General features: G+C 57.7%; 1 protein-coding gene across 1 annotated transcript; it reads left to right on the forward strand.

Annotated features, from left to right (window-relative positions):
* Positions 1–11534: 11534 nt before the first annotated feature.
* LOC111942258 (keratin, type I cytoskeletal 14-like) lies at positions 11535–22101 on the forward strand. The gene is made up of 8 exons (XM_086864265.1): positions 11535–17840; positions 19017–19099; positions 19641–19797; positions 20301–20462; positions 20544–20669; positions 20760–20980; positions 21414–21451; positions 21814–22101. The coding sequence occupies exons 1-8, from the start codon at positions 17319–17321 to the stop codon at positions 21909–21911; spliced, it is 1407 nt and encodes a 468-aa protein (XP_086720391.1). The 5' UTR covers positions 11535–17318; the 3' UTR covers positions 21912–22101.

Consider the following 22101-nt stretch of genomic DNA (forward strand, 5'->3'; position numbering starts at 1 on the left):
GGGGCGCATGCGCGGCAGGGGGACCCGGCAGCGCGCGGGGCGGCGCGTGCGCAGTGCGGGGCCTGGGCCGGGTCCGGGACCCCTGGGACCCCCGGCCCCACTCGGGGTCGCCTCCGCCACTCCCGAGACTCCCCCTGGGGCCCCAAAATACTCCCGGAACCTCAAAAATCCCTCTGGGACACCTAACCTCCTCCCCGAGACACACAAAACACCCACATGAGGCACAGAATGCTCCCCGGGGCCACTCAAACACCTCCAGGTTCCCTTGGCATTCCCCTCCAAACAGCACGGTACGCCCCGAAACCCTTACGGGGCCCCCAAATCACCTCCAGCCCTCGCAGATTTTCTTGGGACCCTCCAACCCTCCCAAAACACCCTTATTATGTCCCCTCAAAACCTCTCTGGGAACCCCGAATTTCCCCGGGAGTCCCAAAACGTCCCAGCCCCTCCTTCACTTTTCTGAAATCCCCTTGGGACCCTCAAAAGACTGATCCCCTTCCCTGGCCCTCATGGCTACACATTGTCCAGCCATGGTGCCCATCACTCTGGATGGAGAGTGATTGCTCTGCAGGAGCCGAGGCCAGCCCAGAGCAGTTTGTCCATTCCCAGCCCCGTGTCTGTCACATCCATCCGGCTGCACAGCCCAGCGCTGCCCAGGCCTGCCCGAAGCTGTGTGGGGCTCCCGTGGCCACTCCAGGTGTTTCCCTGGCCACCTGCATGTGTGGAGAGGCCCCGGGTCCTGCCTGTCCAGTGATTCATGTCCCGGTGTCAGGATCCCGTGCCCCAGCCGGGGGTGACACCGCTGTGCCCAGCCTGCCCGGGCTGGCCTTGCTGAGCCTGGCACAGCCTGGTCACCCTCCTGTGACCGCAGTGCTCCGGGCACAGGGAGATCTTGGGTCCTCTCCTGGTGCAGCTGCAGCCTGGGAACGCTTGGAGCTCACCTGTGGATGTGGGTTTGTTACTGGGGTTTGTCACTGGCTGTCCCCACAGTGACACCGCACCTGCAGGGAGCTAAGTGCTGACAGAGAGGAGGGTTCTGTTTCCAGGCTGCTGGCAGGGAGATGCTCAGAGGACACACAGTTCTGGAGTGGGCCTGGGGCTGTGCTGCCGAAGGGAAATGCTGACGGTGTCACCAGAATCTGACAGAAAAGGAAGGTTTTTCTCTTTAAACGAGTGAAATGGATCCCCTGGCACCTACTGCACCTCAGCTCAGTCTGGCAGGCCTTGGCAAACCTCAGCCTGTGCAGATTGAGCTCAGTTCCTTTTGCTGTCTGTCCTGAGCGCTGGCATGTCCCACCCTGTCTCCTGGGGGTCCCAAAGGCCTGGCTGGGTCAGCACATCCCAGTAACCCCGGTCATGGTGCTTGGGAAGGGGCAGTCCCTGTCCTTTCGTGATGAGACACAAAGGTGGAGGGCAGCGAGCCCAAAGGGGCCCAGACCAGGGTCAGTGGAAATTGGCGATCTCAGGTTTAATCCTGTTCTCGAGTCCTAATTTTAGGGCCTGGGGCCTGGCTCGCAGTGTTAGGACTGAGCTGCTAAACACAGACATTCCACGGCATTCCCGGTGCTGCCGTGGATAAACCCCCCAAACTGGCAGGTGTCTTCCTGCTGTGGCTCAGCCAGCACGGGGGCTGCTGGCACGGGAACATCACATCCCGCTCTGAGACATGGTACAGGTGCTAAAAATACCCTGAGACTCCAGATATGAAGAACAGTAAATCTCTGACAATTAATGGGGTCAAAAGCCACGTAGATCTGAACAGAGCGTGAGCTCCCCTCTGGGAGCGGGTTAGAGCTGCACATGGAGTGGGAACATTATCCTGGGGAGGCCTGGGCCTGCTGGGCTGAGGATCCTGAATCTGGAGCTCCTCAGCTCCGTTTGGATCCCCTGCAGCCCCAGCTCCCTGTGTAGGTGTTCCTGCCCTGCTTGGGAGCCATCTCTGAGGCACGACGTGGGTTTGACAGGTTATTGGCAGCTGGGTGTGCTGCCATCTGCGGCTCTGGCAGACGCCGCATGGGTCGGATGTTGCATCATTCTTGGGGGTTTTATTTAAGATAAAGGCAAATGATTTCTCTCGCACCAGGCAGAGGGAATTGTTTGCGTTGCTGTATTTGTGGTGTTTCTGAAGCATCTGTCTCTTCTGTGTGTGACGGGTCAGCTGGAGAACTGGCTGAAATTTTCATTAGAATATCAATTTGCTCCATGACCACCATGAACAAGCAGGTGGTTCTTCTCTCTCCTCTTTTTCTGATCAGATCTTCCTCCTTTCCCAGAGAAGGAGCCGTCTCTAGCAGCCACATGGTGGAGTAGCCAGACAGGAGAAGCAATTAGAGGTTTGCACTCCCATCTTTCTGCTGGAGGCATTTCCAAGTTCTCACTGCAGCCAAAGGGCTGCTATTCATATTCAACACCAAACACTCGAGCAGAGCCATCGGTATCTTCAGTCTGATGTGAGCTCTGGGCAGACTGGCCCTGCTGCTGGGCCAGGATCCCCCAGAGAGTCGATTTATCAGTGTCACTTCTGATTTGCACAGTCCACATGACACATCCTGGTTGTGTCCTCACCACTGGGCCCCCAGAGCCTTTGGTCCAACACCAGAAGAGGCGAGTGTGTGTCAGACACCAGAGTTAAACCTATCACTGGTGAGAGCTGTCACAGAAGTGTTAACATCCGATTTTTGCTGTGGGCAGGATTCTGAGCTGGCACCTGCAGTCATGGGTGACTTTGGCGACTGAGCCCCTGCACCCTCCTCCCCTCTGTCCGTCTTTGGGTGCTGGTCCCGACCTGTCCTGCCCGAGGAGGTGCCGCTCCCGGCTCCCCACGAGGTGGCAATGCTGGTCTCCTGCAGCAGCATCTCGGCAGGCAGCTCCGAGCTGCTGCCGTCTCCTCGTTCCCAGCGCCTGGCAGATGATCCAGTCTGTCCCCCGGGCTGTGCGGGGGCTCCGTGGGGCCCTGGCCGTGCCAGGGGAGCTGGCAGAGACTGTTCAGGGGCAGCAGGAGGAGCAGAGGGAGCCCAGAGCCGCCTGTGTCACCTGTGCTGTCACTGCTCACTGGAAGGCATCGTAGTCACATCTGGGGCTGCTCCTGGGGACCACTGCGCTCCTTGGCGAGTGGCACTGGTGGCTCTGCGACAAGGAAACGGGCTGGTGCGGGGGACAGGCTCTACCCGGCAGAGGGGCCCCTGCCAGTCCCGGGGATCTCACGGGGAAACTCTCCCGTGTGTGTGTGCGGACAACAGACCCGGGGAGCCTGTGTGATGCAGCTCAAGACTGTGTGGGGGTCCTGCAGCAGCGGCCCTGGGGCTCCTGGGGGCTCTTGGTGGGTGACTGCCTGTACTTACTGCAGGTCTCTCTCCTTCTCGGGTCCTGCAAGGCCATTTCACCCGTGCTCTGAGGCGGGGGCGTCTTGGTGCCACCCCTAGTCCTGGGAAGTGCAGCAGAATGGAAGGAATCATCCTGGCATTCGGCCTTACTGCTTCTCCGCAGCTCAGCAATGCCCTCCGGGCTGGGACATTCCTAGAAACCAGCTTTTCTCCTCCAACATCCTTCCTGCAGCCTCTGTGTGACGGCACGGACGGGGATTCAGGATGAGCTGGATGTTTGATGGATATTTGATCCCATTAATCAGTGCGGGCAGCACTGACAGGCGTCAGCCCTGGTGATTAACCTGCTCCTGGAAAGAGCAGCAGGGTGAGCACGGCTGTCACGGGGCCAGAGGCAGTGCAGGGATTCGCTGATCAAGTCCTACATTCCCTTTCCTTGCACAGCTATTCCTGGCATTCACATCCCAGATTTGCAGACCCCGGGCTGTTGCATGACCTGGCCGCTGCCCACCTGCAGTCGGGACCCGCGGGATGCTCGCTGTGGTCCCAGCTGTGGATGCTCGGGATGGAGGCACTGGACATGGTGTGACACATTCAGGGGGCTCCACGCACTGCGGGACAGCAAGGGCAGGCCGTGGGCACATCCTGATTCCTGTCAACCCAGTGACCTCCAGTGACCGATGTGGCCCCCCCGGGTGTGCTACAATCACTGCGTTTAAGGCTATTTATTCACCCTCCCTCCCACTGCTCAGCTCCCGCTTCCCCTGGCAGGGCCCCCACCCTCCCTCCTGTGACACCGCTGCTCTCCGCGAGGTGCCAGGAGAGCTCCAAGCACAGGCTGAGCCTGCCCGTGCTGCTGCTGCAGGTGAGCAGGAGCAGACCTGGGGCAGGTGAGTGGGCAGGGACCTGGCTCAGCCCGCACAGCCGCTCCTGCCGGCCCCTGTGCTCTCTGTCCCTCCAGGCCGGTGCTGGGGAGTTCTCTCAGGGAGGGCTCTCCAGGATCTTGGAGATGTCTTCCTGCAGAGAAGGGATGCTGTGCCCCTCACTGCAGCCCTGGCCAGTTCCTGGGTTATTCCCATGGGCTCTCTCCTCCCCCACATGGGGGTTCCCCTGGCCAAGGTGGATGCCCCGTGCAGACATCACTCCATGCTCACATCTCAGGGAATGTATTGAATAAAATCCCCCTTGTGGGGGTCACTGGGGTCCAAAACCCCCAGCCCTCAGCCGGGGCCTTGGCACCAGCCTGGAGCAAACCTGACACGGGAATAGGGATCACAAAGACCAGGAAGGGTGGGAGCAGCTCAGGGCAGTGGCTCTGCTCTCCATCAGACACCCTCAGACCTGCTGGGAGCCCCGGGAAGAGCTGGCCCCTGCCTAGTGACAGGCAGCAGATCCAGAGGGTTTTCTGCAGTGGAAGGGTCCAAACCAGGCATTGAGGGCAGCTTAAGCAGCTGGGAGAGGGACAGACATAGCCATGATACGATTTTCATTCTGTCTCCTGATGGATTCAGGAGCTGTCGGCACCAGGCGCAGCCGGCGCGGGGCTGACTCAGAGCCTCGGCATCGGGCTGTGCTGGGAGCAGGGACCATCCCTGCAGCTCTGCCTCAGCCCCACACAGCCTGTCTGCACATGCCTGTGAAGCTGCTTGGGCCAGACACGTCCTGCTTTGCTGTAGTTTGTCACTCCTGGGCCATAGGACACAGAACTGCTCCAGTGCCACAGAAAGGGGCGAAGGTACCAGGCTCAGCTCCCACAGCTCCCTCGCTGCAGCACAGCTGGGATGGCCAGCACAGCCAAGGAGCAGCAAGGGACATAACTCATCTCCCACTGCTGCCCTGCATGGCTCCAGCCCTGCTCCTCCCAGTCTCAATGCTCCATCCCTGGAAGTGCTCAAACCCAGATTGAATGGGGTTTATAGCAATCTCATCTAGTGGAAGGTGTCCCTGCCCATGGCAGGGGGTGGAACTGGATCAGCTTCAAGGTCCCTTCCAACCAAAACCCTTCTGGGACTCCATGATTCTATGATCCATCTGGGCAGGGCAGTGCAGCTGTCCTGCCCTGCAGCCCTCTCCTTTCATCTTGCCCTTCCATTCTGCCTGAGCCAGGCAGCTCCCCTCCATTCTGAAGGGAATTCCTTGCTCCATGCCAGGGAGAGAATTTGGGCCATGGAGAGACCCTGGGATGAACCTGTACTGGAATCTTTTGTGCCAGGCAGGGCCCTTCTGAGCTGGGCTCCTGGCATGTGCCAGCTCATCAGCACCATCACCAGCACTGGCAACGTCTTTGGACACAGCATGGGTGCATCTGGGCCCTTTCCTGCCATGGTGGGCACCCAGCAATGGGAATAACCTGAATGTGCCGGAAAGCACAGTGAGACCCTTCCAGGTACCCTGACACCCACCCCGTGCTGCCAATGCTGCCTGGCACAACAGGGATCACAGCAGAATCCCGTCATGCCACAGCAAGGGCAGAGGGGACGAGCCTTTCTGAGCAGCTCTCCATGTCCAGGGGCTCTGAGGCCCGTGAGAGGAGCAGTCCCAGCCCATGGGAACAGCAGCCCCTGTCCCCTCTGGAGAATCAGTGCACTGCCCCCGTGCCCCCCAGCTCCAGCCAAGGGAGGAACCGGCCTGGCTCAGGCATTTGATCCTGCCCTGGTGTGACAGGGGATGCACACCAGCCTGAATCCACCTCTTGCTGATCTGGTGGTAAGGGCCAGGGAATTTTTGGGGTAACAGCAGCAGAAATGGTGAGCACAGGGCAGAGCTGTCCCCACTCTGCTGACTCAAGCAGAGAGAGGGGCAGGTCAGGCCAAGCACCTTGGTCAGCACCTGCCTCACTCCAGTTCATATTTCACTTACAAGGCAAAACCTGTGCGGGGTGTGAGCACATCCCCACGCAGCTCCAGCCGCAGCCCCGCGGCCAGGCACACTCATCCCTGCCTACACCAACCCCCCGAGGGCCAAACACTGGCCGTGGGCCAGAGCTCCTCCCGGCGTGCTGCCAGCGCCAGCCCAGCCCAGCTGCCCGTCCCGGCACGATGCTGGCACGGCAGGGATTTGCCTCTTACAAAACACTTGGCCGTGGCACTCCCTTGCCAGGTCGGGAGCTGGAGCTGGGAGCAGGGGGCTGGGATGGCCACGCTCTGGGGTCCCAGTGCCCCCGCTCCCAAAGCCCAGACAGGCACTGGGACAGGATGGCCTGGGAAGGGCTGCAGTGGCAGAGGACACTCGAGGGGACATCAGCCCCTGGGGTGCTCAAGGTCCTTCAGAGCCACAGCTCATGTTTGTTGCTGTGTTGTGCAGCTGCCCAGGCCCCTGTGCCTGTTCACACTCCTGGGGCTCCCCTGGCCACCCAAAGGTGCAGGAACAGTGTGTTTATCCCAGAGCTGCCTGGTCACCTTAGCTCAGTAACCAGCAAGTACCAGCCTGGCAGGGGGACAGGGGAACCTCAGCAGACACTGCCTGGGGGCTGCAGCTGTAAAACCACTCGGTGACCCTTCTTTTGGTTATGAGATGTCAGGGACCCCCAGGCAGAGGCATTTCCATGTACCAGCACTGCTCAGCTGCCATGTTTGTGGCCTTCCCGGCAGCCACTGCACTCGCCCCCTGGCATGGAGCTTCCTGGGAAAACCAGGTCAAGATGGAGCCTTTCAGCCTGCTGCAGATTTTGCTGTGCTTGTGCCACTGTGGCTCAGTCCTTGCCAAAGGCAGAGCCACAGTGGCTGAACCGGCATGGGACAGGAAGGGCTGGCAGATTAAGTGGGTTTTGGGGGCACAGGGAAGCCCAGGGTTGAGGTGCGAGGGCTAATATTGGCCCTGAACCTCCCAACCCTACAGCAGGTTCTCGCCAGGCTGGGCCAGGGGCTCAAACCGTGTAGAGTTGAGGTCAGAAGTGGGAACTGCCTGGCTCCCCAACTGTCCCCCTGCTCCAGGGCAGACTGGGGTTGAATTTCTCTTTCCTTCACTCCTGAACCGGGAGAAGGAATTGCACTCCCCACCACAGCCTCCCTGCCCAAGAGCCTGTAAACCTCGTTGGAGACAAACACGACACAGGGAACAGGGGCAGGAGACCCCCAGGCTGGGGGTGCTGGGCTGAGCTGCAGGCGTGTCACCAGCGGTGTTTTGGCTGCCAGGGCCGCGTCCCTGCCGTGGCTTGTCCCCACACCCAGCGCTGGGCTGTCATTAGCGAGGCGGGTCCTGCCAGCGTTCCCATGTCCGCGTCAGCACCGCCGCCCTCGTGGGCGCTGCCAGGCGGTGCCCGCAGCCAGGTGTGCCCCAGCCAGGTGTGCCCCAGCCAGGTGTGCCCAGCCAGGTGTGCCGCCCCACCGCCGCGGTACCAAATAAAGAAATCACCCGCGCCCTTCTGCTTGCAAAACACTTTGGACTTGGTGCTCTGCTGACACCGCTGGTTCCCAGCAGCTCCTGGGATGTGCTGGGGGCTGAAATGGCTCCTCTTCCCCTTGCTGGGCTGCAGGTGAGAGCTCTGGGACCCTGCAGATACAATGCTCTCAAAGTCCACAGGGCTCCCAGTGCCCCATCAGCAGTGCAAGGGACATGGAGAGGGGACACAGACAAGGAGCCACAGTGTCATTGTGGGCTGCCCTGGCCGTAGGACTCACACCCCCTGCATGGAGCCCAACTCCCAGGCCCAGGACGTGAAGGAGCTGCTGGCAGGCAGTGTTGGTGCTGCACCATGTGCCACACTGGCCTGGCTGCGGTCACCGTGTCCCTGGTGCTGCCGGCGAGCCACGGAGCGGCACCAGGCACAGACCTGCACTGTGGTCAAGGCTCACATCCCTGCACGCAGCTGCAGCACAGCTGGGCCAGGGCCAGTGGTAGGACAGCAGCTCCAGCCTCCCAGCGATCCCACAGTGGGGTCACCAGCACAGGAAAACAGCGGTGGCTGCAGGAGGAGGCAGGAAGCTCTGGCAAAGCTGGTTCAGGAACCAGCCTGTGTCTCTCCATGTTCATGAGCGACAGGGAGAAGCTCAGGAGCAGTGGGTTCTCAGGTCTTTCTTAACTCGTTAAGCATCTGGGATGAACAGAATGTGTCCAAGGAGCTCAGAGGGTCCAGCCCTGTCTGTAATTTGGGAAGGCTGTGTGCTGGCTGGGGATGACAGAAATGCCCTGAGCAGATGTGGCCCCTCACCCAGTGAGTCTCATGTATCCCCGAGTCCCCCAATTCCTCCCAGTGCTCTGGGTCGAAGCCCTGGGTGTCAGGCAGTCACTGGGGAACTGTCCCCAGCCAAAGCAAAGGTGATGGGCTTGATAAGGCTCCAATTGAAGGGCCTGACTGGCCACCCATGTGGCTCCAATCTCTTGGGGACACTGGTGCAATCCCCCCCCACTCCCAGCTTCCAGTCACCACAACCCCAGGGAAGGGTGGTCAGACCCCGGCCATGCTGGGCACTGAACTGCACTGACCCCACACAGGGATAGAAGGCACCAGCACCCTGGCCTGTGGGAGCTCTGGGGACAGCAGGAGAGGGTTTGGGGCTCTCTGCAGAGAGACAAAGCCAAAATAGGGCTGGCAGGAGGCCCCCCAGCCCCCCTGGGCTCCGTGGGCAGGGCTGTGGCTGGGCCACGCAAGTGTAAAGTTATTTCTCAGGAACTGGCTGATGGTGAAAGTTCTTTCCCAGGTGTGGCCCAAAAGGAATGTAAATCCTCTGAAGTCCTCATCTCCCCTGTAATTATTGTCAGACAAGTTTCAGCTTGGAGCTGGGCCGCCCCGGCCCCGGGCATGGGAGCGGGGGGGATGACGCACAGACCTGTCCCTGCAGCGCACATGTCCCCTCCTGCCCCAGGAATGCATCCCATGACTCACGGGGACCGCGGGGGCAGCCAGGCGGTCGGGGTGGATGTGGAGGGGAGTACCCGCAGCCGAGATGCTGGGTGGGTGCTCAGCACTGGGCTCATGCAGGTGTGGGGGCCCGTGTTCTCCAGCCTGGACATCCCATGGGATGGCTGAACAGCCAGGCACTGCTCTCCCCCAGGGGACAGAGGCTTGCCTGTGTCCCAGCATCCCAGCAGTGTCCCAGTGTCTCAGCAGACCCAGGAGAAAGGTGCCTCCCTGGTTCTGTGAGGGGTCTGACCATGCAGGGCACCGCTGGTCTGGTCTGTGCCCCTGGTGTCCCTCATCCTGACCAATTCCACAGGCATCATCCCTGGGACATCGTCACTGGGCCAGTGGAAATATTCCTGGCAGCTGTGGGCCAGCAGATTCCAAAGGGTCTTGGCTCATGGGGCTGACAAAACTGAGGCCCATTGCACAGGACTGACAGGGTCCGACCCATCTCAGGGGAGCCTGTGCAGCTGCAGCTGGAGCTGGGGCAGTGCTCGGTGGCACCTCTGGGTCAGGGGCTCGGGGTGAGCCTGCTGTGGCGGCGTTCCCAGCGGGAATCACTCGGGAAGGAGCCCTGCAGTTCCTGAATGCCACGGCCGGGCTCTGACCCTTGTGCTGTGCACCCGGGGGTCGGTCACAGGCACGGGGCAGAGCAGAGTCCACAAGGACTGCCAAGGCAGTGCCCGGTGTCAGCGGGGCTATCCCCGCAGCCTGTGTGTGCGGAACAGCCTCGGCAGGAGAGCACACGAGTGTGCTCACCTTACACACCCGCTCATGCTCTTCTCCTTCCCTTTCCCCCGCTCTGCCGGCCGGACCGGGCGCTGGCTCTGCACCCGCCCCGGCCGTGCGGCACCGGCACCGGCACCGGGGAACTGCTGGGGCGCGGGGAGCGGAGCGGCCGGGGTGCAGGCAGGGATGGGCTGTGCAGGGCACCTTTGCACACCCCTGCACACCCCAGTACCCCCCGCACACATTAGTACTCCCCAGCGCACCCCAGAACTGCCCCAGGGACTCCGTTCCCGTCCCCGTCCCCGTTCCCGTCCCCGTTCCCGTCCCCGTTCCCGTCCCCGTTCCCGTTCCCGTTCCCGTCCCCGTCCCCGTCCCCGTTCCCGTTCCCGTTCCCGTTCCCATCCCCGTTCCCGTCCCCATCCCCATCCCCCTTCCCGTTCCCATTCCCGTTCCCGTCCCGCCGCGCCTGCCGCTGCCAGCAGGGGGTGCCCGTGCGCAGCGATCGCGCCCCCGGGCACCGCCCGGCGCTACCGGCTCGTCCCGCCCGCTCCCACCGGGACCCCCGGATCCCACCCGGCTCCACCGGGTGCCTCCGGGATTCCCCGATCCTCCCGACCCCATGGGGTACACCCCAATCCTCCCGCTCCCACCGGGTACCCCCGATCTTAACCGGTCCCACCGGGTACTGCCGAGACCCTCTAATCTTCCCGGTCCCACCGGTCCCCTGGTCTCACCGGCTCCCCTCGGATCCCCCGGCTCCCCAGGGGTCCCGCCGGGCCCCTCTGCATAGCCAAGAGCGGGATCCCAACACCGTTTCCCAGGGCAGGTCCCAGCCCTGATGCTCAGGCATCACTGTGCAGTCTGATCACAGCCGGGGTTGGGGCATCACTGGGACATTGGGACCACCGGGACACCGGGACTACTGAGCCACCAGGGCATGGGAACCACTGGGACCTCAGATACCACCAGGACCATCAGGACAACAGGACTACCAGGACACTGGGTCATGGGACCATCAGTACCACCGGGACCTTTGACACCACCGGGACCTTTGACACCACCAGGGCTCCCACCATTCTGTTCTGCCCAAGAATCTCCGCCCAGCCCTGGCAGTGCGGAGCCCTATCCATGCACTGAGCGGGGTATTGAGTCTATCCTGAGCACCCGCTGGTTCTGCAGCACTGGGCTGAGCCAGGGGTTCGGATTAACAGAATAATAACAGAAGTGAAGCTGCTTACAGAGCTGCAGCACGTAATTACTGTTACGTATTGGAGAATCTGCCGCGCTCCGGGCGAGAGCGGGGCCAGCGTGTGCCAGGCCCAGGCAAGCCATCGCCTCCTGCCAGACACGGCTGATGGGCCTTGGCTCTGCACTCCCAGCTCGTGTTCAGAAAATCATTAGTGTCATTAGAGCTCCAGGGTGGAGCAGTGGCCCTTGGCCAGGAGCGCCCTGGGCATGGTGAAGGAGCGGGAGTGGGAATGGGGTCCCAACAAGGACCTGAGCAGGGCTGGGGGTGGGGGCTCAGGTCCTTGGGGGGAGCCAGGGAGGGATGGGGCAGGTTTATCGCCAGGGGCCTCTGGTAGGCACCAACTGTTTCAGTCTTGTTAATGACTTCATAAAACTCCCTGCCAAGTACAGATTAACGAGCAGCCAAGTTATTACCATCTTGTGGGAAGTGACAGCACAGCCCGGTTACAGGGACTGCTCTGGGGTACATCTCCTGAGCACAAGGGCTGGGCAGCCCCTTCCCCTCCCAGCAGCTGTGGTGGCCTCCTGGGAGCACGGCCCCACTGTCCCCACAAGTGCACGAGGTGACAAGGCACTGCTGCACCAAGGCCATGGCACAGCCTCACAGGCAACACCTGCCACAACCATCGGCCCTCGAGGAGCAAGAGAGGGAGGGCAGGAGGGATCCAGAACACACAGCACATCCTGCCTGAGGGGCCAGGCCACAGCCCTCTTCCGGAGAGAACTGAGACCAGAGCTGGGGTCCCACTGAGGAGAGGGGCTTCCCTGGAAATCACAGTCTGTGGGGGCTGTTCCCATTGCTCCTGCCCATCCTTCTGGTCATCAGGGCTGTGCTGCTGGGAAGGGTCTGCATGGGGCCATCCTCCTGGATCCAGAAGGGCACTTAATGCCAGCAGAGGCTCCTGTGGAGGATCCTCTCATTAGGACCTCTCTCATTAGGATCCTCTCACAGAACCACCCCGCTGTGGAGGGCTGGTGGAATCCCTGTCACCACCAGCAGGTTTGTCACATCCCCCTGGGGTCCTTTGGTGTGACTGGCCTCACCCCAGAGTGGGAATTAAATTGTGATTCCCTTCTGTGAGCGCAAGCGTCCCCAGGCCAGTGCTGGTAGCTGCCTCACCCCACCACCAACGTCACGGGTGTCCCAAGCCGGGATTCCCATCTGGCTGAAGACCTTGCCCCGGGGCACAGCGGGTGTGGGTGCAGGATGAATGTGGGAGCCACTGTTTGTTGCCCACAGTCAGCAGAAAGTTTGTGTGACTCCCTGCCAGCTGTGCCGTGCTCAGTGAGGGGAGAGGAATGAACAGACAGGGTGTGATCGTATTGCCACACCGAGGAATGAGACATGAGAAAATGCAAGAACTGCTGCTACCTAGAAGACAGATGCTGAAAAATTAACGTGGGAAACTCCAAAGGTTGGAGTTTGCCATGGAGCTAGAGCTCAAGCAATTCCTGTGGCTTGGGACTTTGGCTCTGCTCAGACATAAAAATATTCTTCTGTCTGAGTAAAACAAGCCCTGAGGTGTGTCCATCTGTCCTTCTGCCCACCAGAGAGACTCTGGTCACACCCCTGACTGCAGCTCGGGGAGATTCAAAGGGAGAGCCTTGGTCCCACACAGCATTGGAACATTTGTCCCTTGGGCTCTGGACAAGGGAATGCCCAGCTCTGGTCTGTGCTCCTGCACTCTGTCACTTGCCTGAGCCCAGGCTGGGGTGGATGAGTTAGGATGTCACTGCCTGCAGGGAGCCAAACTGCTCAGTGCTGAGCTTACTGGGATGAGTCTCTCATCCCCAGGCAGAGGCAGGAGGGCTGAGCCAGCCCTTGGAGACAGGACTGGTGTGATCACAGTTTGTTCAGTATATTCCTGGCTAAGATGTGCCAGCAGAGAGGCCGTGCTCAGCCTGGGGTGGGCTGGCAGTGCACGGGGCTGTCACAGTGCCTGGGTGGCCAAGAGGAGGAACAGCTGCAGTGGGACTGGGGGGAAGACATTCAATAACTGTGGAAAGATCATCTCGTGCCAGATGTGCCCATGATCCCTGAATACAGCAGAGAGAACCCCATCCCCCCACACTGCCTGGCCACTTGGATGAAGAGGGGAGCTTTGCACTGGCTGTGTCAGCAGTGTTGATTCCTTGGGAACCTCTCTGTGAGGGGATCTCCTTGGCACACGCTGAGCCAAAACAGGCAGAGCAGGTCTCTGCTGGGGAGCAGGTCTGAGCCCCAGCATGGTGGGGGTGGAAGTGGCTCATGAACAATCAATGACACAGGACCAGGACCTCACCTGATGCTCTGCAAACCACTCAGGACCTGGGCCAAATGGAGCAACATCACCCTGTTCACATAGGAGGAGAGGAGACTCGAGGAGACTCGAGGAGACTCGAGGAGACTCGAGGAGACTCGAGGAGAGGAGAGGAGAGGAGAGGAGAGGAGAGGAGAGGAGAGGAGAGGAGAGGAGAGGAGAGGAGTCAGTAGCCCAGAGTGGCCCTGATATGGGGCCGCCAATGGGGCAGCTGGAAGGTCCCACTGGCACAGCAATGTCTGGCTTCCCTGCTCCAGTTTGGAGGGAACAAATTGTCTGGGAAGGGACAACACAGAGTCACTCCCCTTGTCCTTCCCTTCACCTGGCTGCCCCTGTTGCTGCCTTCTCCCCTCTGCAGTGGCTGGGCCGGGCTGTGCTGTCCATCTCTCAGTCTCTTGGTGTGAGCAGGAGGGAATTAGATGGGGTGACATCACCCCCACCCTGCAGCTCAGGCAGCTGAGTCTCGGCTCACTGGCTGGTGGCAATGTGCCCTGGGCTGCCCAGAGGGAGTTTCCATTGCACACACAACCACAGCTTCCTTTCATGGTAATAGGATCTGGGATGGCTTTTTCCAAATACTGTGGGGGGGTGCCAGGACACATCTTGGCACATGGTAAAGAATTGACAGCTGAGATAGAAACAAAGACATCATGTATCACTCCACACCTTGATATATTTGTTACCTATTTTGTGTTGTTCAGACTTTCAGAGCAAATCCGTCAGCAAGGGTAGAGCCTGTTCCTGCCATTCCTCACACACAGGAGACTCCTTTCCCAGGCCTGCAACCCTCAGTGAGTTCCCACTGAGCCGGGAATTGCTGCAGAAGGCACTCGGGAGAAGCTGGCCCACAGGGGAAATGCAATGACTCCTAATTAGCTCTTATTCATGACATTAAAAGCACAATTAGGTGGTGTTGTTTGAGGCAAATGCAACACACTGACCATGCCCGTTCCACAGCAGCTCTCCCCACTCTGGGCACTGCGTGTGCAGCGTGGTCATCCCAACAGGCAATGTCACCTCCCCTCCTATGCAAACCAAGGAGTTCAGTTCTTTGCTCTCCTGGCAGCACACGAGGCACAGATAGCATCTCCAGCGTGCTTCTTGCTGGAACAGACTCCGATACCATCTCCCAAGAATTATGATGTGTTCTTTTTTCCTTTTATCTCAAGGGAATTTGTTGTGGGTGAGTGCTTCAGGAAAGCCTGGGAGATTGAATTCTTCTGGTAACACGAAATAGCTGAAGCAGTGCTGCTCCTCTGAATCCTGATGTCCCATCAGCAGCCAGCACAGGGGAGCTCTGTGCTGAGGGTTCCTGATGTCAGAGTGGGGCTGGTGTGGGGTGGATGCTCAGGAGCTCAGACAGGGGCTGGGACAGCAGCTGACCAGCAAGAGCATTGGTCAGAAAAGACCAGGAAAAAGCTGATATTGCAGGACAATCTCAAGGCTGTCTGTCTGCCACATGGTAAAAGAACTGAAACCTGGGCTGGGGTTATGATAATACAGAAAGAAAAGCTGTAAGGCCAGGTGTCCCCTGCCCCTGGGCTGTGGAAGGGCTTTGCCTCGTGTTAGGGCAGTTGTCACCTTCAGGCTGACTTGTAGTGGCCTAAAATGTGAGTGTGACCTGAGGGGGGTCAGACCTCACAGCACAGGATTTAGCCCACGTGGGAGGCTCAGGGCCAATGTGGGAATTGCCTGGAGCAGGAGGGTGTTTGCTGGAGCAAACATGAGCAAAGTGAGTGCATTTGGAAGAGCTGGATGCAGGGGTGGCCTGGGATGGCTCTGGAGCACAGCTCTCACACGACGGCTGTTGGGTAATCCTGTACCCCCCACTGCAGAGGGAAATGGGCCAGGAACATCTGATCTTTGCCCTGCCAGGTTGCCCCAGGATGGTGCTGGAAGCTGAGCACTGTCCTCTGCTCACTCTGCCCTTTGCCAGTGCTGGGTTGTGCCCAGGTCCCCTCCTTCCACAGCTCTCTGAGGGATGGGCAATGTGTGCATTCCAAACTCCCGGTTTTTGCAGCCTGGGGAGTCAAAATTCCAAATCTGAAGCCCATGGATGTGAGGCAGTGCTGCCCAGAGAGCAGAGCCCTCGAATGAGAGGATCCAGAGTCTCTTGTTGTTTCCTTGGTGGCTGCCCAGAAAGTCGCCCCACGCTCCTGGAGCTGCTAAGGGGAGCGTGACTGCTGTGAAGTCCTGAGATCTAACAGGAGGAAGATAAAGCCTTGTTGTTATTGTGTCCTTCGGGGAACATGAAAGAAAGGAGGCACCATGAATTACCGAGGGTGAGGCTCTGGGAACATCTGAGCACCTCCAAAATCAGTTAGTGCATTATAATGTGAAAACAGCCCGAGGGGGCTGGGGAGGAAGGAGATCACAACATGAGGGAACACACAAAAGGGTTCCTAATCCCTATAACTCCTTCACTACCTCACAGGCACCTCTGCAAAAAGCAAAATAACTTCTTTTATTGAGAATGCCGTGGCTGGAGCCAGGCAGGCCGGGCTGGGTGTGTGATTTTCCACTGCGCACAAAAAGAGCTGGCATCACATCAGTGAAGGGCTTTTTTCTCAAGAAAGAATAAAACACTGCAGTGCCACACTTCCTGCTTCTTTGCTGCTTTTTTCACAGCAATACCTGTCCAGCTATGTTACTGTAAGCATCCTGCTCAGTCCTTCAGTAGCTCGGGGCAGACACTGTCCCTCCCCTCTGGGTGTGCTCAGAGCCCCGGTGTTTGCAGGGTCCTCACCCCAGTGCTGGATGTGCTGGGCTTTGCCCATCAGCACTTTTGACAGAGGTGATGCTGAGTTATCATCTGCATTGCTTTCTTCAGCTGCAAATCTGTAGGAAAAAGCCTTTAGCACAAGCACTGATCAGGATTGATTGTACTCTTCCTACTGATAAGGATTTATCCTTCTCTTCCCATTGATAAGGATTGATCCTTCACTTCCCATCTGCAATTGCAAGAAACCTGCGCTGGCTGTGGGTGTCTGAGAGAGTTTCATTCCCTCTCCTCTGATTTAAAATGTTTAAGCATTAAACCTTCTCAATGTTGAGAAAGCAGAAAATGTGGCACAGGATTTTTTAGCTTCTACACATTTTTTAGAAGTCACAAGCAGTTTCTGTGGGATTTTGGGAAAGGTGATGGAGCAAAGCAGGTACTGCTGGGAAACATTACTCATCTGCCCTTTAAACTGTGTGAAACCCCACCAGAGTAGGGACTTTCCAGTCTCTGTAGGGAGATTCAGCCCAGGCTGGTACATAAGCAGAAATTGATGGAGTTTATTCTCTTTTGAGCTATATGATTTCTGCCAAGTCCTGTATCAGTACACAAATCCTGCCAGGTCTGTGCTTGTCCTGTGATAAAGGTCGTGACGGGAAAGTTTCCATCTGGCTTTGGCTTGGCCCAAATAAAGGTTATGGATGTGCAGAGCTCCTAAGTCAGCGGCTTTGCTTGGATTTAGACTTCTCAAAAAGGCAAATAAATAGATTTGTAGATTTTTGCAATGATACTTGTGAGTGACTTGGCGGATGACAGAGGATTCACTTGTGTTACTCCATGAGGGAGCAGCGGGTGGAGCTGGAACGGGCACTGGGAGTGCCCTGAGCAGGGACCTGGATGGCACCAGCTGCTGGGAATGGAAGCGGAAGAAGGTCCCATGTGAGAGTTGCTGGTGGGATGTGACAAAAGATGTGAAATCAAGGAGAGAAAAATGATGATTCTGGAATTTGGCTCTGGCTGTCAGGGGTGTCGAAAGGCGCCGGCAACGCCTCCTGGCCGGGCTATAAAGGGCCCCGAGGCAGGGGAGCGAGCACTCGCTGCTGCTGCTGCTGCTGCTGCTGCTCTGCCGAGCCGCCTCTCTCCATTGCAGCTCCAGCATGAGCACCACTGTCAGGCAGTTCTCCTCCTCCACCTCCCTCAAGGGCTTCGGCGGCCTGGGGGGGGGCTCCAGCAGGCTCTCCTCCGTGCGTGTTGGGGGAGGAGGCTATAGGGCCCCCAGCGTGCACGGGGGCTCTGGCAGCTACTCCGTGTCCTCCCGCATGGTCTCGGGCTTCGGCAGCGGCTTTGGGGGCAGCTACTGCAGCAGCGCAGGAGGGACCCTCGGCGGGGGCTTTGGGGGCAGCTATGGGGCCGGCTTTGGGGCCGGCTTTGGAGGAGGCTTTGGAGGAGGCTTTGGAGGAGGCTTTGGAGGCGGTGATGGCATCCTGCCGGCCGGGGAGAAGGAGACCATGCAGAACCTCAACGACCGCCTGGCCACCTACCTGGACAAGGTGCGAGCCCTGGAGGAGGCCAACACCGACCTGGAGGTGAAGATCAGGGAGTGGTACAAGAAGCAGGGACCTGGTCCTGACCGTGACTACAGCCCCTACTACAGGACTATCGAGGAGCTCAGGAACAAGGTAGGATGCTGGGATTAACACAGGGGATGTGTCAGAGAGGAAGCAGAAACAATGACTGTTACCTCTGTAATTAGTCAGCACTAATTATGTCATAAAAAGTGTCCCAGTGGCATGTGTAGAGTGCCGGGCTGGAAATTAGAGATGTCTCAATGTCAGCTTTTGGTTACATCCTCCTGAGCTGGACAAGTGGCAGCTTTCACTGGCAGGAACAGATCTAAGAGGATGTAACACAAAAATGAAGAAAACAGACAAGTCTGCACTGATCATGTGTGTTCTTGGGAGTTTAAAATTAAGGTGCAGGGAAATTTGCAGCTGTGGGCAAGCTGTGAAATACTGATGTCATGTCTGAAAACATTCAGGCAAAGAATTTGCAAACTTGTTTCAGCACCTCCTGTTGAGGAGATTTAGATGATAAAGAGAAAAAGATGGAACTGACCAATAACGAGTTTTTTGCCTCTTTTGGCAGTTGCTGCCCCAGGGCTGGGACTGGTGCAAAGCCCTCAGCCCAGGCAGCTTGGGCGTGGGGATTTCTCTCACTTTCATTTGACTCCCAGCATCCCATTTTGGAGGAAATGCTCGAGTTTACATTGTTCTCTTTTATCTCCCATGTATTAATTGCCCTTAGCAATTCTGGAAGCTGCGGACAGCTGGAGCTGCAGGAGTGCTGGCAAAGGATGCACGGAGCTCATTTTTTTCCCCCCCTCCTCAACAGAGTTCTCCTAAACTCTGACTTGAATCTCCTCTCAGTGTGGGTTATTTGCTCCTGCTTTGGTAATATGAAAATAAGAATCTGTAGGCACCTGCTCACTACCTTTTGTTCCATTTCTGCTGCCAACAAAATAAATCCATCCCAGAACAAGGTGTGCCAAGCACAGACACCCCACTGGTCCCTCTGACCTTTCCACAAACAGCACCTGCCCTGAAGGATAGGAATGAAGGCCACCATCAGATCTCACACATCTTATGTGGCCTTTTGAAACACTTACTGAGGGACTTTTGGAAAGGGAGGTCATGGAGTAACCAGCCCTTCTCACAGTCAGTGTCAGCTGCATCTCACTTGTCCTGATTCCAGACACACTTCTGCTAAGGAAATGCCAAACTTCCCCAGAAGTGTTGTTCCTGTCCCAGCACTCAGCCAGGAGGAATTCCTGACACTCTTTATCTTTCACTGCCCAGGTGTTGGTGGCCACAGTTGACAATTCCAACCTCCTGCTGCAGATTGACAATGCCAGGCTGACAGCAGATGACTTCAGGACCAAGTAAGACACATTTCCTGGAAAAAAATGGAGCAAAGTGTGCAGGGAAGTTTGATGAAATGAGAACAAAATCCCATCCAAACCCCAGAAAGGCAATGTGGAAGCAAAGCCTTCAAAATGAGGCTACAATTTCCAAAGCAGATGGTTATCTCAGTCTTACAGGCACCCAGGGGTTGTGTTGCTTTCATCCAAACTCACTATTTTATTCCTGTAGTTTGTTAATCTCTGGCACAGCCTTTCCTGTGCAAAGACCTTGCCCTGTGCCTTGCTGTGTCCTTAATGTATGTGTGCAGCTCCACAGAGCCCAGGGTCAGCACCAAGGCCTGGTGGTGTCAGGAGCAGGGTGATGTTACAGACTCAGGCCGACACTTTATCATCAGTTTTCCTCCATTTTCCTCAGCATTTCCCCTAGGAAAGTTGTCAGTGGGGCCGTGTAGTACTGCCACAATGCCAAGAGCAGTGTGGAGGCAGCAAACAGCAAGCCCAGGTGCTGTGTGCCCAGCTGGCAGGAGCTCGTGCAGCTTTGCTCTGTGTGTGTCCCCAGGTTTGAGTCGGAGCAGGCTCTGCGTATGAGCGTGGAGTCCGACATCAACGGCCTGCGCCGGGTCCTGGATGAGCTGACCCTGTCCAGAGCCGACCTGGAGATGCAGATTGAGAACCTGAAGGAGGAGCTGGCTTATCTGAAGAAGAACCATGAGGAGGTGAGCACAGAGTTGGGCTCTAAAAAGGCCACCCTAGGCCCTGAAATTTGAGTTCTGGTCCAGCCTTTAAGGCTATGCTGAGTTCTGAAGTGCTGGGTGGGAGGTGAGAAGTGCTGGTGAGGCAGCAGAGGGGATACGCTCTGGTCAGCAGCACATCCTCCCTGGAGCCTGTGGGACTCCCATCCACCCCTTGTCATGTCAGTAATACCCACTGTGGCTCTTAGAGGTTCATTAACAACCCTCACAGCTTCTGGCTGCAAAGATCTGTTCCCTGAGAAATGAACCAGCTACAGGCTCTGCTTTATTCTCTGGAGAATTATCTCCAGTGGGGATTTCTCAAGAATTTGAATTATTTTATTTGTGGTCATGGAGCAAATTCCCCAATTTGCTCCCTTTTGATCAGCCCCCAAATGCTTGCTATCCTGAAGAACTCTGTCTCAAGAGGAACACTTTATATGCTGGTTCTTGGATTGCCTGAAGATGCGTTTCTCTTTTTGTGTCAGGAAATGACTGCCCTGCGCGGGCAGGTGGGTGGGGAGATCAGCGTGGAGATGGACGCTGCTCCTGGCATTGACCTCACCAAGATCCTGGCGGAGATGCGGGAGCAGTACGAGAGCCTGGCGGAGAAGAACCGCAGGGACGCCGAGCAGTGGTTCTTTAGCAAGGTGAGGAGCCGGCGGCGAGCAGCGGGCGCGGGGCCGGGGTGGCTGCCGGGGCTCTGAGGACACGGCTTTGCCTGGCTGCAGACGGAAGAGCTGAACCGGGAGGTGGCCATCAACACGGAGCAGCTGCAGAGCGGCAAGACGGAGATCACGGAGCTGCGGCGCACGATCCAGAGCCTGGAGATCGACCTGCAGTCGCAGCTCAGCACGGTACGAGGGCCGGGCTGGCGGCGGGGCGGGGGGCGCGGGGCTGTGCCCCCCCGGCCGCCCCCCTGAGCCCGGCCCGTGCCCGTCCCACAGAAAGCGGCTCTGGAGGGCACCCTGGCCGACACCGAGGCGCGCTACGGCACCCAGCTGGCCCAGCTGCAGATGCTGATCACCGGCGTGGAGGAGCAGCTGGCCGAGCTGCGCTGCGACATGGAGCGCCAGAACCACGAGTACAGGGTCCTGCTGGATGTCAAGTGCCGCCTGGAGCAGGAGATCGCCACGTACCGCCGGCTCCTGGAGGGCGAGGATGCCCAGTGCGTGAGGGGCTTGGCTGGGAGGGAGGGTGGGATGAGATGGGTCGTAGCAAAGGAAAGAGAAAATGAACCACCTGCATCCCCTGGAGAGTTCTCTCAGCCCATTCCCTGACCCATTGCATGCAACAGGGTCTCCCTTTTCAGTCCCACCAGCCCACAACAGCCCAGTGCTTGTAACGGCCCTGCAGCATCCCTGGGTTCCACCTCCCGTTCTTCCACGTGTGTGTGGTCCTGGGCAGGGAGCAGGTGCTGCACTGGTGTGTGAATCCCTGTGTCACACTCCCATCCTTACCAGCTTCTTCCTTGAGTGGGGACACTGGCAGCATTTTAATCATATATTGGTACAAGAAATAAAGGCAGGGTTTAAATAATGATTTTGTCTTGGAGATGACTCACTTTTCCTCACCACCTTTTCCTTGTTCTCCTCCCATAGCATGTCTTCCCACTACGTCTCACAGCCTGTGAAAGAAGGTAAGAACAGGTCTTGGCCGAAGCTCTGGTCATATACAGCTCTCATACCCTCACCCACCTTAGCACGCACTCCTTTTACTTTTCTACTAAAGTTACTATTTTATTATATTTCCCAAATTTGAACTGATATACAAAATTTTACAATATAATAAGTTTATTATATTAAAAATATTATGATATACCAAAACATGTGTCAGAAATTATCTGAACAGACTGAGTCTGTACAATTTAGCAGTGGGAATGTGGTGCTATATTGAGTTTCTAACGTGATGATTGTAGTAACAAATCTCTAAGACAAAGATCCTTAAGACACTTCCTCCCTGCTGCCCTGGAAATAACAGTTCCTTCTTTCCCCATTGCAGGACCAGTAACCACCCGCCAGATCCGCACCATCTTCGAGGAAGTCCAGGATGGGAAGGTGATCTCCTCCCGGGAGCAGATCACCCAGGCTGCCCACTGAGGCACTGCCTGTTCTGCTGCAAGCCTCGCCCAGCACAGCAAAGCAGATCCCAGCTGATGTGTTCTTGCCATATGGATCATCAAAAGCACCTTCTCCCACTATCACCCCCTTCCTTCCCCTCTCTCACCCTTCCCTCAGCTCTGTGCTACACACAGAAATCAAATAAAGCTTCTCTTTGCAGTCCTGCAAA

This window comes from Cyanistes caeruleus, chromosome 27 (genome assembly GCF_971803275.1).
Source record: "Cyanistes caeruleus chromosome 27, bCyaCae1.hap1.1, whole genome shotgun sequence".
In the NCBI taxonomy this organism is placed as follows: domain Eukaryota; kingdom Metazoa; phylum Chordata; class Aves; order Passeriformes; family Paridae; genus Cyanistes; species Cyanistes caeruleus.